The sequence below is a fragment of the Choloepus didactylus genome, chromosome 4, assembly GCF_015220235.1.
Source record: "Choloepus didactylus isolate mChoDid1 chromosome 4, mChoDid1.pri, whole genome shotgun sequence".
NCBI lineage: Eukaryota > Metazoa > Chordata > Mammalia > Pilosa > Megalonychidae > Choloepus > Choloepus didactylus.
In genome coordinates, this window is record NC_051310.1 from 153096274 (window position 1) to 153115259 (window position 18986).

The 18986-nt window shown below is 36.9% G+C and overlaps 2 protein-coding genes across 3 annotated transcripts in view; both read left to right on the forward strand.

Annotated features, from left to right (window-relative positions):
* Positions 1-3753: 3753 nt before the first annotated feature.
* On the forward strand, positions 3754-4524 carry LOC119532924 (olfactory receptor 11H1-like). The gene has a single exon (XM_037835157.1). The coding sequence runs from the start codon at positions 3754-3756 to the stop codon at positions 4522-4524; it is 771 nt and encodes a 256-aa protein (XP_037691085.1).
* A 6174-nt stretch (positions 4525-10698) lies between these two features.
* LOC119532215 (olfactory receptor 11H6-like) overlaps positions 10699-18986 on the forward strand; it is a 99323-nt gene continuing 91035 nt past the window's right edge. The window contains exons 1-2 of one of the 2 annotated variants that reach the window (XR_005216491.1): positions 10699-11197; positions 14647-14763. Coding sequence is in view for 1 of the 2 variants with exons in the window: in XM_037834414.1 (XP_037690342.1) it covers positions 11159-11197 (39 nt within the window). In the remaining variant the exon portion in view is untranslated. Of the gene's footprint in view, positions 11198-14646; positions 14764-18986 lie in introns of those variants that run through there. The other variant, XM_037834414.1, reaches the window with a different exon arrangement.

An 18986-nucleotide genomic window follows, 5' to 3' on the forward strand; every position in this document is an offset into this window, starting at 1 on the left:
TTCAGAAAATTAAAAACTATCTTGGAGGATGCTTTGTGAGGACGCTGATTAAATTTGAAGAGATTACATGGGAGAACCAATTAAGATTGAAATCTGGAAAACTTCCAAAATCCAAAATTTGAATTGAAGACTACAATGATGTTCTGATTTATGCAAAGAATTGGAGATACTAGGGCTGGAAGATAATAGAACCGGGTTCATCACCCCAGGTGACCCATTCCCAGCACACTAGCCTCTTTGTTCTTCACCCAACACAATAAGCATAGTCTGGATCCTAGCAGTAGCTGTCCCTTCTGCCTGCACTAATACTCTCTCAGAATCTTCATGGCTTGTTTCTTCAGTTTTTCAAATCTGTGCTACAATGTTAACATCTCCATTAGGCTTTCCGTAAAACCCTATTTATAATCACAAGGCCTGCCCTAAATTCCAATGCCCTATTCCATTCCCATGCTTCACTTTTCTCAAACAAAAAAAAATTACTTTTTCTCTTTGATTTTTTACTTTCTTTTGCCCTACCAATTAAATGGAATCACCTTAAGCAGGAATGTTTTGTTTCGTTTACCACTATATCCCCAGTGTCTGTTAAGCAGTCAATAAATGTTTATTGAATAAGCCTACACCACTGTAGCCCTTAAAATGCCAATTTTTTAGTGGCTGTCAAAAAAGTACATCTAACATGTCTCTAAACCATAAATGTGAGAAGTAATATTGGTGGACAAAGTATTAATTTCAAAAATGAAACAGGGAATCTAACGGTACATCTTCCTATTGTAACAATGAGGACAAGCTCTACTAATTATTCCCCAGAAACCTTCTGCAATGCCAGGCTACTAGAAGAACAAGCGAGAGTAAAAAATCCAGTTCTCTAAGTGCACTTTTCCTCAGGGATTAGCAAGGCTTGGGATATCATTGTAAATAAATAAAATACAAAAAAGCATCTCATCTGTTGGGCAAATATTTTTAAAACTATCAGCAGAGAGGGTCCCAAATCTCTTAAGGCCATGATGCAAAGAAATAAATATATATAATATCTTCATCTCAGTTCTCATCTTGAACATAAATATGAACTCTGAAGCTGGGGAGAAAAAATATTTTAAAATTCACTCATTGCAACTCATGGAAGGTTATAAATTGGATCATCCAGTTCTTAAGAAGTCCTGCACATACTTCTCACCCTGTGGGGTAATATGTTATCTCCCCTCTCTGACCTGTCTTCTCAGCACATATTCAAGCAATGAGTTAAAACAGGATATCATAGTGCCGGGTTTTCTGCATAAATGGATTTACTGGCAAGTGCTTTCTTCTTTCTCTGACAATGTAAATATTTCATTAGAGTAAACTGCAGGCAGATACACTTAAAAATAGATTCTTCTTTTTTCCCTGAGTCTTAGGAAATATTTTCATCTAGTTCCTCATTCTTTTAAAATATTACTGAGTAATGTTTACAAGAGGACAGAGGATTTCAGGTGAAATGCATAACTGATAAATTGCTGGTGGATTTATTATCTACATTATGATTTTTTTTTTTTTTTGGCTTCTTCAATAGAGAAAATGTGGCAAACCTCTGAATCCACTGACATCTTATCTCCCCAAACAGTATTTTGCTCTTAGTTGCACTAGTTTAATATACTTTGGTTTTATAAAATAACTCTTCCTTATATGACAAAACCATCACGTGTGTAGGGTTTTTTTGTTGCACTTATAAGATCTTTGAACAGTGACTTTGTACAGTTAGTATCCCCCAAGAAATACTATAATAAGGCATCCAAACAAGGTGGGTATTGTTGGTTTGATATTATCACTATTAGGGCCCCACTCTCAGAGAAAATAACTAATTGACACAGCTGAGAATGGGTTCCTGAAGTCTAAGACATAAATCAGTGTAAAGAACAAAAAATAAAATGAGTTTTAAAAATCAGCCAAACAAGTTATAAATTAGATAACCAATAATCTGTGTGACTGAGTGAATTTTTTCTTCAAAAAAGAATTCAGCAGAATAATTTGTGAGCTTCCAAAGGTAAGGATAATTTAAAAATTAATATTAATTACCTCTTACATTACCACTTATTTCTTATTCCTCTCTCTTCACTAATGTATTTTGTGCTCAGTATTTGTACACAAGAACAATTTAAATATTCTCAACTTGAAGGCACTTTATTTTTCATTTCTAGAATTGTTTGGGAATTAAAAGTTCCCCTAACATCATAGCTTCCTGTGTCCAGACTAGATGACACAATATCAGTTGAGAAAATCATAGAATTGTTCAGGACAAAAATCCTAAGTAAGCTTTTTATGAATTGTACTACACAATCACAGCAGATCAAGGTAGAATCTTTGTCCACCCAGAAAAGGAAACAGAAACCTCTAATAATCCAAGAAAGGATGGTACTGAGCCTACATTGCCAGCTTCTATGCTATGATTGTATGGGTAGCAAACAGGCTGAACTGACAGTTTACCTGCAGAAATCATAGAATCTACAAAGCCTGTAGGCAATGAGAACATAAAAATAGCAGTCCTTCCATGTTAGGGGCCAAGCACTGGGTTGTAAGGGGATAAGATGAACAAAAGTTAAGCTATGATTCAACAATAAAAAACTAAGGAGGAGGTTTGAGGAGTGAGCAAAACAAGATATTCCATATTTCAAGGTTGTTGCAATAGAAGATGCCAAGGATGGGTATTATTAAAAAGTGCCAGTCATATGTGTAAAAGGGAGAAAAAATGCCAAGAGAGAAAACAGCTATGAGAAAAATAAAATGGAAACTTACACGCAAATAAAAAATTTATCTACTTTACAAATTTTTTGCAGCAAAATTGGCCAAGTCTAGCTACATTCAAGAGTTCAGACAAGAGATCAGCAGCTCTCCCTAAGGTCAGTTGCCCCCAAGTGACATATCTAGTTCACACATTCATATAGAAGTGAATCAGAACTTTTAACCACGTGATGGAGCTGAATCCAGCAGGCTGGATAGAGAAGAAGCATTTTCTACATATCAAGATGTGTTATGTATGGTCATATAAAAACCATACATCCTGGAGCCAAAGAGGTCCTTTTCATCTTCACCATATAACACCAATGGGAACAAGGAGAAATGTAGTCTGTGCTCTGTACCATGGTGAGACATGTTTTAAGGTGACTTGCATGCCCTTTGGTTTTACCACTCCAACTAATTAGAATAAATTGTCTTTACAGAATTTTTTAGAAAATACTTCATATATGCTGAGTTGTTCATAAAATACCATAAATGGTAAACAGATGAGGGCATACTCAAATAGAGGTTAAGTGACATCAAAATGACAATATTTGAACCCCTTATGTGTAATTCAGTGTCCTGAATTTAATGTTTGGCTGAAATCATGTTTTTGTTATTTTATTATTTATGTGCATGTTATTAAAATGAAATAGTATTCTCCAGGAACAAGTTGCAAAATCACATTTTCTTATTTTAGCAGAGACTTCATTTTTTACCACTTTATCAAATAAATGATAAATAAATTTGGTATTTTCAGGAAAAACCAATATTCTCCATTAAACTTTGATAACTGGTGTCATTTCCATGACATCCAAAATAATGAATGTGTCCAGACAACAAACGATCACCTCCGTTAGCCACTTTATCCTCCTGGGCTTTCCCTCAAGCCCAGAAATGCAGCTCCTCTTCTTCGGACTCTTCTCAGTAGCCTACACTCTGACTCTGATGGGGAACGCAGCCATAGTCTGTGCTGTGCAGTGGGACCAGCGCCTTCACACCCCCATGTACATCTTCCTGGGGAATTTCTCTTTCCTGGAAATATGTTATGTCTCCACAACCGTCCCTAAGATGTTGGCCAACTTCCTCTCCACAAGCAAGTCCATCTCCTTTTTGGGCTGTTTTACACAGTTCTATTTCTTCTTCTCCTTTGGGTGTGATGAGGGCTTCTACCTTTGCATCATGGCCTTTGACAGGTGGCTCGCCATCTGCCATCCTCTGCATTATCCATGCATCATGACTAAAGAGCTGTACACTGGCCTCATCATCTTTGGATGGTCAGGTGGGTTAATCCTCTTCCTAACCCCAGTTGTCCTCATTTCACAGTTGCCTTATTGTGGCCCAAACATCATCAATCATTTCCTCTGTGATCCTGTCCCTTTGATGATGCTGTCCTGTTCTGAAGATACCACCACACAGCTTATTTACTCTACTTTCAATGTTATCTTCATGATTGGCACTTTTCTTTTCATCCTTTGCTCATATACTCTGGTGATTCTGACAGTGCTATGGATGCCTTCAGCTGCAAGCAAACGCAAGGCTTTCTCCACTTGTGCCTCTCATCTGGCTGTGGTGTTCTTGTTTTTTGGTTCTCTTATGGTGATGTATGTTAGTCCTGGTTCAGGGCACCCAGTGAAAATGCAAAAAATTGTGACCCTGTTTTATTCTGTGATAACACCACTCTGTAATCCTCTAATTTATAGCCTTAGGAACAAGGAGATGAAGGCTGCTTTGAGGAAAATCTTCAGGATTGAACAAGCCACTCACAAAATGTAAATGAACACCAAACTCTGTCTCTCAGGTATAACTTATCTGAGTAAGATATTACTGATTACTATTATTGTTATTATTATTATTATAACAGGACCCATTTTCATCTTAATCACCACTTACCACAAAATGCAGTAGCATTATTTAATAATATGTGTTAGCATGTGAAACAGATTTTGTTTTGAAATTTTATAAAGAAAAAGTGATATATTATGTGTCTTAAGAGAAATCAGTCCCTCTCTATTTAATTCATTTTCTGAAAAAAGGCAGCAGAAGTCTGCTTTATATTTTGAGCTATCTAGTATCTTATACTCATTTAACAGAGACCATAGACTACTTTGGGGATTAACACTACAAGGCAATAAGTCTTTACTGGGAAATATTCACTAAAACAGAAGATTCATCTTTGAAAGAATTCTACTTTGCAAAAGCGTTCTTATCCTACCACTTCTGAAGAAAGCCAAGAGGTCTTCAAAGATCATCAAAGAATAACAAATTAACAGCCTTAACTGGATAGTGAGTGTTTTCAGAGAACTCACAGGATAAGGATCAGGAATTTAACATGAATTAGCTATCTAGAATATAGTAAGTACAAAAGTTAAATATCAAGAGCCAGCATTACTCAGGGCATTATATGGTTTGTTGAAAACCAGGACATTGTACGCTTCTGGTACAATATTTTGTTTAGAGTTAGTGTGTGCAACTTATTTAACTGCTTCTATAAACATTCTTAAATTTCTTTAAAAAGATCATTAACATTGTTGCTTTCATTTTGACTTTACTTTTGTTCTGTGGCCACTTTTTTTTAAACATAAATATCCAAAACATAATGAAAAAAATTAAATATAAAATGCAATTTACAAATGTTAATTTAGAGCCTTTGTGAAGTCACTTACTCCACAATGCAAGGGGCAACAGCAATAGATTTCCTCCCTGAAAAACCTGGGTTGAGAATATTTTCTGAGATTGAAAGGCAGGATTTCTATGAGCTTTGGAAAAAGGACTGGTTGACTTTATTCTACTTTCCACAAAAAATATAAATTAAGTACCTGAACAGTTGCCTGAAAAATGACATATAGGAATAAAATATGAACAAGTCAGAATTTCATCCAAACTGTCCACATTGAATTGCTTAAAAGTGCTGAAAATTTTAACACTGATTTCAAAGTACTGACAATTTTAACACCGATTTTCTTTAGTGGGCCTTACTAAATGTACCTGTCAGTTCCATTCACCTTTCTAAATTACACGAGGAAAAAAGATAATAAAATATCATATTGATTATTATAAAGGTGTACAGTGTCTGTAATAGTCTGAGTTACTTATTAACCAAGATTTTCATACCCACCTTAAATTCTACCTCATACCAAGGTTATTGCCCTTGATAGAACAAATTGCCACTTATTTGATATATTAAGAAGCAGATCCAAAATACACAGACCTATCTTTACTGCACCAACATCTCTTCCTCAGTCCATATCTATAGCTTCATGATAGCAAGTGAAAAGTTTCCACAAAAACAACTGATAGATGAAAAGAACCTCAGGACTGGTGCAGAGATGTGCTGTCTGAAGGTGTGGGTGCAAGGCACAAACCAGTTGCCGCTACACTATCACCCCTCTAAGCGAGGCCTTAGAGCATACTGGTGGAGGAAATGCACATCCTGGGAAGAACTGGGAGCAATCCCTTTAGCCGTAAATCTGTGTAGTGGGGGAAATGGCCTCCTATGCCAGATAAGACTATGCAGCAACTAAAGAGTAAGGCTAAAGGCTTCATTGATTGATCTGGGCACAAAAGGAACCAGATAGGAAGGTCAGAAACAAGGAAGTTTAAGGAGGAGGCATATGGATGGACCAAGCAGAGTGAGCACAAAGGATGCAGATCTTTGTTTCTCAAATCAGTGCCCTTCAGAAACTATGCTCCACAGTGGAGTCACTCATCAGTCAGGTGTAAAGTATGTGTCTTCCAGTAGCTCTCAGACAGCTCTCTGCTCATTAACCGCAGTGCTTCCACAAAGTGCGCACAAAGACAGAGAAGCTGTGCATGAGCCACAAAATTTGGACATTCTCTTACCAAGGCTGATAAACCCACTCCTGCTCCTTTTTCCATCTTTCTAGCAGCAGAGACTAATGCTAAGCACTCAAATTGGCACCATTCTTTAATATAAACAATTAGTAATGGGTGGCAAATTGATTAACTCAAAATACTTTCCTTCTAGGGTTCAAAGATTTTCTCATTTGAGATAGTTTTCCTGGATAGTATTTGGCTTCTTCTCTTGCAAATTCTCTGCCCATGCCAGTACCCTCATGATTATAGAATGCATGATTTACTAATAAGGGCTCCAGCCAAAGGAGATGAAACAGTGGGTGCAGGACCACAGCATTCACTGGACATGCCTTATAGTACATCACCTGGAAACTGTCTACTTGATAGAACATTTTCTGAATGTACTACCAAAAGCTAACCAAGGTCCTCAGAAAACTAAATATAGAGTTGCCTTATAACCTGGCAATCCCATTACTTGGTATCTACCCAGAAGATCTGAAAGAAGGATTCAAACAAACACTTGCATACCAGCATTCATACTGGTATTATTCACAATTGTCAAGAGATGGAAACAACCCAAGTGTGCTGGTTTGAATGTATTGTGTCCCCCAAATGCCATTATCTTTGTGGTCTTGTGTGGGGCAGACCCTTGGGTGCTGGTTGGATTTGCTTGGAGTGTGCCCCACCCAGCTGTCGGTGATAATTTTGATGAGATGTTCCCATGGAGGCTTGGCCCCACCCATTCGGGGTGGGCCTTGATCGGTGGAGCCATATAAATGAGCTGACTCGGGGGGAAGAAAGAGAGTGCAGCTGGGAGTGATGTTTTGAAGAGAAGCAAGCTTGCTAGAAAGGAACGTCCTGGGAGAAAGCCATTTTGAGGCCGGAGCTTTGGAGCAGACACCAGCTGCCTTCCTAGCTAACAGAGGTTTTCCGGACACCACTGGCCGTCCTCCGGTGAAAGTACCCGATTGCTGAGGTGTTACCTTGGATGCTTTGTGGCCTTAAGACTGTAACTGTGTAGTGAAATAAACCCCCGTTTTATGAAAGCCTATCCATCTCTGGTGTTTTGCATTCTCCAGCATTAGCAAACTAGGACACCAAGTGTCCATCAACTGATGAATGGATACACAAAATGTGGTATATACATACGATGGAATATTACTCAGCATTAAGAAGGAATAAAGTCCTGAAGCACATAATAACATGGATGAAACTTGAGCACATAATGCTGAGTGAAATAAGCCAGAAACTAAAGGACAAATATTGTATGATTTCAATAATATGAACTAAAATATGTAAATTATACACATAAAGTCTAGATTATAGTTTACCAAGAAATAGAATGAAGCTAGCAAATGGGGAGTAGTTGCTTAATAGGTACAGAATTTTTAAACAAGGTTTAACTTAAAAATTTGGAAATGGATAGAGATGATGGTAGCACGTTTTTGAAACTATCAGTAATGTACCGGTTTGCATATATTATGTCCCCCAGAAAAATCCATGTTCTTTGATCCAATCTTGTGGGGTCAGACATATTAGTGGAGATTAAGTTGGAAAGTTTGGATTAGGTTGTCTCCATGGAAATGAGCTCCACCCAACTGTGGGTGGTAACACTGACTAGATAGTTTCCCTGGAGTTGTGGCCCCACCCATTAAGCACGGGCCTTGATTAGTTTATTAGAGCACTATATAAGCTCAGACAGAAGGAGCAAGCTTGCTACAACCAAGAGGGAAACTTTGAAGAAAGCACAAGAGCTGAGAGAGAAGCTGCAGCTTACAGAGACATTTTGGAGACGGCCTTTGAAAGCAGACTTTTGCTCCAGAGAAGCTAAGAGAGGACAAATGCCCCAAGAGCAACTAAGAGTGATATTTAGGAGAAACTGAAGCCTAGAGGGGAACATCCTAAGAGAAAGCCATTTTGAAACCATAACTACAGAGCAGACACCAGCCATCTCCAAAATGTCTCTGTAAGCTGCAGCTCCTCTCTCAGCTCCTGTGTATGCTTCAAAGTGTCCCTCTTGGCTATAGCAAGCTCGTTCCCTCTGTCTGAGTTTATATAGTGCTCTAGTAAACTAATCAAGGCCCATTCTAAATGGGCAGGGCCACACTTCCATGGAAATTGCCTAATCAGAGTTATCACCTACAGTTAGTTGGAGCTCATTTCCATGGAAACACTTAAAGAATTGCAACCTAATCAACACTAATACATCTGCCCACACAAGATTGCATCAAAGATAATGGCATTTGGGGGGACATAATACATTCAAACTGGCACACATAGTGAATCTCGTGGTGGATCATGTCTGTGATTAACACTACAAATATAAAAATGTTCTCTCATGAACCAGAACAAATATATGATACTTTTACAAAGAGTTAATACTGGAAAAGTATGTGGGAGGAAAATACCTACTGTAAGCTACAGACTAGTTAACAGGAATATCTTAATAGTCTTTCATTGACAGTAACAAACATACCACACCAATAGTAGGGGTCAGCAATGGAGGGAATAAGGGATATGAAGTGTTGCAGGTTTTCTTTTTTATGTCTGTTTTTAATGTTTCTTTTTGGAATAATGAAAATTTTCTAAAATTGACTGTGGTGATGATTGCACAACTATGTGATAATACTGTGAACTACTGACTATATACATTGCATAGATTATACAATGTGTGAATATATCTCAATAAAATTTGCATTAAAGAAAAGCTAACCAAGGTTTCTCAATTTCAGCATTATTGACATTTTGGGGGGGATAATATGCCATTGTGGGGTACTGTCCTGTTCATTATAGTATGTTTAGTAGTATCCTTGTTTTCTATCCACTTGGTAAGAATAACAACACCTCCAGGTGTGACAAAAGTGTCTCCAGACATGGCCGAATACTCAGTGGAGGGGTGGAGGGAGAGCGGGCTGCCAAGAAACACTCTGGTAAGCAATGGCATTAACTTGGGGATGATACCCTGCAAATTCTGGGCTTTATATGAGGGTGTTATACATATTTAATCACCAACTATAAAAGGGGGCTGTACCCCAGTAACCAAAATACAACAATCTGGAAACCAAGAAGTTGAAGTAAGTTTGACTTCTCTGCCCATAATTCCCAGTGATTCATTTGCAAAATTTGTTCTCGCTGCCTCTGTGACATGATTGTCTGCTGGTTAAATGATGGCTACCAAGTTGGGAGGGGGAAGCTTCTACCAGGGGACCCAGAATGGGTTCTACTGAACTTGAAGCTATGGCTGCTTCTATTTGGAATTCTCTTGCTGGCAGAAGAATAGAAGTCACTATGCTGGTCAGTGTGATCTATTCTAATTATCAGTGGTTGCTCCTACAGAATAGGGAGAAGGAGGAGGCTAGCTGGAACTCAGAGGGCCTGGAGGGGTTTCTTTCAGTGCTTTCATGCTCAGTGATAGCAGCTAACAAAAAAAAAAAAAACAGTATGCTCAGCCTCACAAGGGCAAAGCAACCCAGGGCTCAGAATCTTCAGAGATGAAGGTCTAGGTGCCCCAGTTGGCAGCCCCTTAAACCATCTGAATTACTGACAGAAGATGAGATACATCTAGAAGGAGTGGTGAAGGAGGGAGGTGCTGAGTATCTGTGATGGCTATTTAATAAATCATTTTTATAGATCATAGGTGTCCAGCATTTTGAGGGAGATCTCAGAAACAGAGAAGACAGAATACAGGGAACAAGTGGATCTGAGTAGTGCAAACAGGGGACTATAAGAAAAGTTTTTGGCATCCTGCATTACATCCATTCAGCTTACCTCTGCTGCCAGTTACAGCTTCCTAGACAGTGATAGCTGGATAAGTAGAAAAAATACTCAATATAATTATTTAGTTGGAAAATGCTTAGAATAGTCTTCAGTAGCCAAAATAAATAAATAACATTTATTAAGATCACTTCACTCATGCAAACTTGAGTTATTCTAAGCATAAAAAACCCTTATTAAAATAACTTGCTGTTGATCTAATCTCAACAATAAAAAATCTTACCCTCTGTTCCCAGGAACTCTCCCAGCATTGACTGCAGGAGGATGCAAGGGATATCACCACGTGATCTGATAACCAGTTCCTTCCTCTCCTTGAAAAACAAGCTTGAATGAGGGGAAGACTGCAAGATAACAGGAGATTTTGACCAAACAGCTTTTTCTCTTCTATATTTTTTCTTCTGCTTTCTTCTTGATACTAGCATTTCTTTGTCTATTTGATGTTTTAAAAGCCCAAACCATCATTCTGATTTAGAGCTGGTCTTTGAAACTTTTTCTTCCTCCAGTTCCTTGTTGATGCATCTTCAATAAACTCACCTTCTCAGCAAAGTGAAGAGACTTGTTTCTCTGTTTGATGTGGGATCAGGAGGGCCTGACTATTTAGAACCATGTTTTGTGATGGTATCAACTTGGTGACCGTGGAGGGACCTCCACTGCCTTAGTGCAGCCCTTATCTGTGTCTTCTCAGCCACAAGGTTTTCCTGGACATCTCACCTCCATACCTAGCAGCTGCCAGCACCTGTCTGGGAATTTTTCCTGGAGAAACAGGACTGGAGGGTCTGGGTGGAGGTGCCTGTTGTGGACAGACACCAGGTGCTCCTGGATGAAGGTGACTTTTCAATTGAGACTTTCCTTGTGCTGGGTAAGTGTGTCATCTTTTGTTTGTTGTGCTCACTTTATTTCCTTTTGTTTTAATTAGTCTATTTTGTGAAAAGGTTAATTGAGTTGGTCCAGGATTCATACATGTGGACTCTGTGGGTTTGAGCCCCAATATCCATTACCAAGGATGTGGTGCTCCTTTTGCATTTGTGCAGTTTGTGCAGTTTGCATTTCTGTGGGGAACCAGTCATATTTGAGGAGCTCCTACTCTGATGCTCTGTCTTCATGATTTCTGTTGGTATTGCCCAGCCATGGGAAACTCTCAAAGTGTGCTGGCTACATCTCCTTGGGAACAAGTCTTAATAATTGGGCTAAATTTGGAAAGCACCATTTTAAAAATAAATTGTCAGTGCATTATCGCAACACTGTGTGGCCAAAATTTAAATTAATTAAAGCGGTGGCATGGCCAGAAGATAGGATTCCTGAACTTCAGGTAATTGTCCAGTTAAAAATATATTACAAGAACAAGAGATTATGAGATTTATGAAAAATAACAGATGCACTGCAGTTGCAGTCAGCTGGCCATTATGCATGGTATAGCTAGCTATATCAGACTGTCTCAAGAGAGAGAAATCTGAAAGTTAGGAAAAGTTACAGTTAGAAAAGGTATGTGGACTTCCGTATCTGCTTCAGTGGCAGGCCTTCCAGAGCAATTAGGTAAGTGAAATAATCATATAGAAGTGCTTGTCTGTCAGTTTTTAAAATTGGGAAGTCAGAGAAAAGGACCCAGCCAAAAGTTAAATGTACCTTAGCAAAGAAGAATTGTGATCCAAAAACCTGAAATCCCTGGAAGGACATTAAAAATTAATTAATATAATTTAATATAAAAATTAGCAAAATTGAATATTGTCAGACTGATGAAAGTCCCTTTAAGAGCCCGGTTTGGCCATAAATAAAACTATGGTCATAAGAGAATACTCTGCCAGGTAATTAATTAAGTTGGGAAAACTCCTCCTCTTAGTAACCAAGAAGCAAATGCTTTAGCCCATATCCTCCTAATATGCCCCACACCTGCTGAGAAGGCTGCCTTATGATGCGTAAAAAAGGTTGGCATGGAGGAGAAACCATGGGGTGTCAAATAGCAAAAGCATGAGAAATCTCCCTCAAATACTCTGATTTAATAACCGTTATATGAGATTATGATGCTTATGCCTGGCTTCACCCTCATTCAGTCCCCTATACTAATGGATAGACACATAAAGTAAATATGCCTCTAAAAATTTTAACAAAATTGTGAAAACAAAATGGTTTTATTAATTTCAAAATACATGCAAAATTAAATCATTGTGGGTTTTTTTTGGGGGGGTAATAATCTACTACCTATATGTTCCATTAATCCTTGTCAAAAGATTGTATATTACTGTTTCAAAATGCATTGTCCAAAGTATTTTAAGTATTTAGCACTATTCTGACAAGTTTGATTTTAATGGTACTTTTGTGTTGTAAGATGTTTTCTTGAAAAGAGTTTCCACAATCATTTTGGTAACTTTAAATATAAAATATTTAAAATGTGTTTTATTAAAAGGGAAAAAGAAGGTAATTTTATCCAGGAAAGATTTGATGGATGTATCTTACAAGTTTTTTTAAGCATTAGTCAAAAATTTAGTTTCTCTCTTTAAAAATAGCAGAGTTTCCTTGGATTACTCATCTGTTTTTAGTAAGAGATTATAAAAATTTTTCTGAGTAATCAGTGTAAAAGGCAGAAAATCTGTGTTTTATCAAAATAACTTCTTGTACTTCATGTTAACTTTATCTTGTCCTTGATTGTTTAAGAATATCTTCTCACTTTTAAAAAAAACTAAGTCTTTTTCTTAACTTTAGTTTAATAAAAAACAAAACATGACAACTTTTAACATTTTGATTTCTCAAGGCCAAGCCCTAAAGATATCTTTTTATTCCCAATGGTTGCAAAGGATTTGTTCTTTCACCTTGAAAAAAGGAAGTCCTAAAAATGGTTCAATTCGTTTGTTATGTTACAAGTTGCATAAGAAATGTTTAGGCAATGTTATAAAAATTAAAAGAAATTTTCTAACCTGTTGGTTACTGATATGCATAATATTAAGCAACAATACAGTGCACTAGTTATGTTTTTACTGATTTTAAAAATGTTATGTATCACAAAACAGCCAAATTTGCTTGTCACTTTTATTAATTTTACTCTGATGTTTCTCTGAAAGTGCTTGCAAGTCAGCTACAAGTCATAGCTTCATCTTCAACAAAAGAGTTTTTTTAAAAGAAGCAAGGCATGTATATTATGTTCTACCCATTAACTAACACAACCCTAGTAAAAATGTAAAGAAAAAATTAAACTTCTGAATAACTGAGGTGCTTACATTTTTAAAGCAGTCCTCTAGTATTGTGCATAGTGTCTCCCCATCTAAGTTACTGACTAGACCCATTTCTGTAGCCCCTAAAACTATAAAGATATAAATCATATCACATGGGCATTCTCCAGAAGTAGATGGGAAAATGCTGTTACTGAAAACACCTTTTACTATGGACACCTTTGGCTCTACCTACCAGAAAAGACCCAGCCACTGTAACTCTTCAGTGGACACTGCCTCCAGACTGGCTTTGTTGCATAGTGCCAGAGGGCACTATGAGACAGTCTGATGGAACCCTGGAGCCCACCATTCTGTTTTCCAGAGGACTAACAATGTTGTGCTACAACAACTGTACAAAGAACATACCCCCCATAGCTATAATTGCCAGAGTGATGTGGTTGAAACCTAAAAACACAATTAACATTAAAGCCTGCTCATATGGGGAGATAGCATATATAATAATATAAGCTTAATACCCAATGCAGCTCAAGAAAAAAAGTTGTGCATTCAATAGCATTAAGTGTTGCAAATATATACCAGATAAATATAAAAATATCTCTTCAATATTAAATCAAATTCAGGATGATATTAATCATGTTAAAAGGTAAAGTAAACTGAACTCATTTTCTTCATGGTTAATGAACTTACCTAAGAAATAGAGAATAGTCCTTATTAGCATGGCTTTTATTTTGCTTGCCATATATTTGGCTTATTGTTTCTTGTATTGTATCTGTGGGTTTATGTCCAGAGCATCTTCCAGATTAATATATAAATCTCTTCACCCTTGCTCAGCAAGAAGCATTTACAGAAGGTAGGCCTTCACCCACTTTCCCTTTTATAAGAAATGCTCACAAGACACCACTTCTTAAGAATAACAAAATATCACATAAAAAGGGGGAGAGGGATTTGATTGGGTAAGTAGAAAAAATACTCAATATAATTCTTTAGCTGGAAAATGCTTAGAATAGTCTTCAGTAGCCAAAAAAGGAAAAGTTTAAGATCACTTCACTCAAGCAACTTTGAGTTACTTTAAGTATAAAAAGCCCTTGTTAAAATAATTTACTGTTGCTTTAATCTCAACAACAAAAAGTTTACTCTCTACTCCCAGGCACTCTCCTAGCATTGCCTGCAGGAAGATTCAAGGAATATCACCATATGATCTGATAATCAATGCTGCCTTCTCCTTGGAAAGCAAGACTGAATGAGGGGAGGACTTCAAGATAACAGGAGATTTTGACCAAAGAGCATTTTCTCTTCTATTTTTTTCCCTTCTGCTTTCTTCTGGGTCCTGCCATTTCTTTGTTTGTTTGGGGTTATAAAAGCCCCAACCACAATTTTCATTCTGAACTGGTCTTGGAAATTTTTTTTTCCTGCAGTTCCTTGTTGATGCATCTTCAATAAACCTACCTTCTTACAAAAGCAAAGAGACTTTTTTCTCTTTGATGTGGGAAAAGGTGGGCCTGACTATTTAGAGCTGTGTTTTCTGATGGTAACAACAGTGGCAAGCTTTAACTCAATGTGATAGTGTTCAACCTACTAAGCAACATGTCTTTTCACTTTCTGCTTTGGGTCCTCATCCAAAGCCTCTGGGGCTCAGTAAGCTGGAAAAATGCAGCCAGAGTATGAGTGGATCAATGTCCCCAGTGGCAAACATCAACTAATGGTGGAGGGAGTCATTGGATAAACATTCAAGTTTCTCAGACTTCTGACAGAGCCAAGCCCCAATTCCTTACTCTACAGACTTCAATAATACAAACTGACATACTGTCCCTGATTCCAATTCTCCCTCTCCCTGCTCTCTTCCTCCTTCCTATGGAACCCCAAATAAACTATGTACCCAAGAACTCATATCAGGTTATGATTTGAAAAACCTAAACTGAAACAAGTTTTAACTGTGATCTACCCTTAATTATGCCTTTTAAAATCACAACATATTATTTTCTGTTTTAGACTTTCCAGCTTAGAAATATTGATGTTCATCAGCCTTTTCATGGTCAACCTCCCACTAATGCTCTTGGCTCATCTTCCCAAAAGTGTTATGAGAACTCACATCAAAAGTTACTTTCTCTTTCTCCAGAATTGAACTTCAGCCTTGTACTTCTCCAACAGCTTTACCCAAGTAGGAAAGAGAGGGAGTAGGAGGGACTGAAATGGAGAGTTTGAGAGAGAAAACAACTCCCTGGAATGTGCTCACATTTAGAGTCTCACTTTTTTGCTCCTCATCTAGATGGCATGAAGGAATAAAGTCAACCTTTACCTCATCTTTCATTCACCCCACAATCCCTGCTTCCCAGCATCCCACATCCTCTGCTCTGCTAAAACACTTTTTCTGAGGCCACCAGTGATCTTCATGCTTCTATAGAGATATAGCATTAATAATCATACAGAGATTTTCTCTTAGGTATAAGAAGACTTCAAGATCTGCCATCACTCTCATTAGCTGTCATTATCTTTCACCAAAATACACATGAATGGATAACTCTATATTCTTATGAGTTCCCATTAATGGGGTTTGAAAACCTTTGTGAAAGATTGGAAATAAGTTTGCTTAGGATCAAATGCAGTCTCTTATGCACTAGAGTGAAGGTGAAAGAAATGAAAAATGTATGTGCCCCTAAAATTGTATCTCAAATTTTAGGTAATTCATGATTTTTCATATTTGACATGGAACGGATAGAAGGCTAGTATTTCTCTGAGTTGAAAATGCATATTAATCACCTGTACATCTTTTTAAAATATGGGTTCTAAAGGGTCATGGTTATGGACATTAGAAATGATTGGCCATAAAATTTCCATTGTGGTACAAGATGATGTATGACACTGTTATGGATAGAACCATGATCCCACAAAGACATGTTTGAGTTCCAACCCCCAGTCTAGTGTGTGTGAATTCACTTGTAAATAGGACCTTTGAAGATTCTATTTGAATGATGCCAAATTAAATCAAGGTGGGTTTAATTCAATATGGATAAAATCCTTACAATCAAGGGAAATTCAGATGTAGTCAGTTAGGAGAAGCCAAAGAAGGAAACAAAGATCACCACTTGATGAAGGCAGAGTTATCTCTGGAATCCAAGAAATTACAATGATTGCCAGCAAAGCAGCACCAGAATCCTACAGTCTCTGGGAGAAAGCATGACCTGGTAATACCCATTTGGACTTCTAGCCTCCAAAATAATGAGACAATAGATACCTATGGTTTAAGCCAATCATCTTGTAGTGTTTATCATAGCAGCCCTGGCAAACTAAAGCAAATACCATTATTAAAAAAAAAAAAAAAACAAAACAGACAAACCTATACTTTCTATTGCTAATTTATGTGGATATATATATAATAATATTACAACATATACATATGAAAGATACCTGTTATACACTTGCATTTTTTTCAACAAAATATTGTAGAAATTAGCTATCTTTATACTATGTAGTTCTTATTCATTTATAATAACTACTGCTTTTCCATCATATGAAGATACCACAATTTATTCATCCAGTTTTCAGTTGTTCAATATTCAGATCATTTCCAATTGCTCTTACATTTAGGTCTTTGATATATTTTGAGTTGATTTTTGTATGTAGTGTAAGGTAGTGATCCACCTTTTTTTTGCAAATGGAGATCTCGTTTTCCCAGCACAATTTGTTGAAGAGAATATTCCTTCCCAATTGAATAGCCACCTTGTCAAAAATCAGTTGGCTAAAAGTGTAAGGATTGATTCCCTCGCTCTCAATTCAATTCCATTGTTCTATATGCATGTCCTTGTGCCAGTACCATGCTGTTTTGATTACTGTGGTTTTGTAATATGTTGTAAGATCAGGAAGTGGGAGTCCTCCAACTTGCTGCTTCTTTTGCAGGATGGCTTTAGCTATTTGGGGCCCCTCACCCTTCCATTTAAAATTGATGATTGATTGGCTTTTCCATTTCTGCAAAGAAGGTTGTTGGAATTTTGATTGGGATTGCACTGAATATATAAATTGCTTTGTGTAGGATTGACATCTTAATGACATTTAGTCTTCCAATCCATGAACATGGAATATACTTCCACTTATTTGGATCTTTATTTCTTTCATCAATGTTTTGTACTTTCCTGAATGCACATCCTTTACATCCTTGGTTATATTTATTCCTAGATATTTAATTCTCTTAATTACTATTGTGAGTGGAAGTTTTTTATTGATTTTGTCTTCTGATTACTCATTGCTCATCTATGGAAAACTACTATTTTTGGGGTGTTGATCTTGTACCCCACCAGTTTGTTGAATTCATTTATTATCTCTAGGAACTTTTCTGTGGATTTTTCAGTATTTTCTGCATATAGGAACATTGTCATCAGCAAATAGGGAAAGTTTTATTTCTTCCTTTCTAATTTGGATGCTTTTTATTTTTTTCTTGCTTATTTGCACTGGCAAGAACTCCAGTAAAATGTTGAGTAATAGTAGTGACAGTGGGCATCCCTGTATTCTTTCTGATCTTAGAAGGAAAGATTTCAGTCTTTCTCCATTGAGTAGGCTGTTAGTTATGGATTTTTCATATCTGCCCTTTATCAAGTTTAGGAAGTTTCCCTCTATTCCTCATTTTAAAAGTGTCTTTATCAAGAAGGAGTGCTGGATTTTGTCAAATGCCTTCTCTGCATCAATTGAGATGATCATGTTTGCTTTCTTCATTCTGTTAATGTAGTGTATTATATTAATCAATTTTCTTATGTTAAACCAATCTTGCAAATCAGGGACAAAATGCTCTTGATCATGGTGTATAATTCTTTTTTAAATTTAATTTTATTGAGATTGTTCACATACCATACAATTATCCAAAGATCAGAAGTGCACAATCAATTGCCTATGGTACCATCATACAGCTGTGCATCAATCCCCAAAATTATTTTTTTTAATTTTTAGAACACTTTCATCACTCCAGAAAAGAAATGAAGACAAAAAAAAAAAAAAAAGAAAACTCAAATCCTCCCATACCCCTAACCACCCCCCTCCATTATTGGCTCATAGTATTGGTATAGTACATTTGTTGCTATTGATGATGAATGTTAAATACTATTAACTGTAGTACGTAGTTTGCAATAGGTATATTTTTCCCTATATACATCTCTATTATTAACTTCTAATTATAGTGTCATACATTTGTTCTAGTTCATGAAAGGGATTTCTAGTATTTGCACAGTTAATCATGGACATTGTCCACCACAAGATTCACTGTTTTATACATTCCCATCTTTTAACCTCCAACTTTCCTTCTGGTGACATATGTGACTCTAAGTTTCCCCCTTCCAGCACATTCACGTACCATTCAGCACTGTTATTCTCACAATAACATGCTGCTGTCACCTCTGTCCATTTCCAAACACTTAAGTTAACCTAGTTGAACTTTCTACTCATAATAAACAACTGCTTCCCATTTTTTAACCTCATTCTATATCCTGGTAACTTATATTTCAT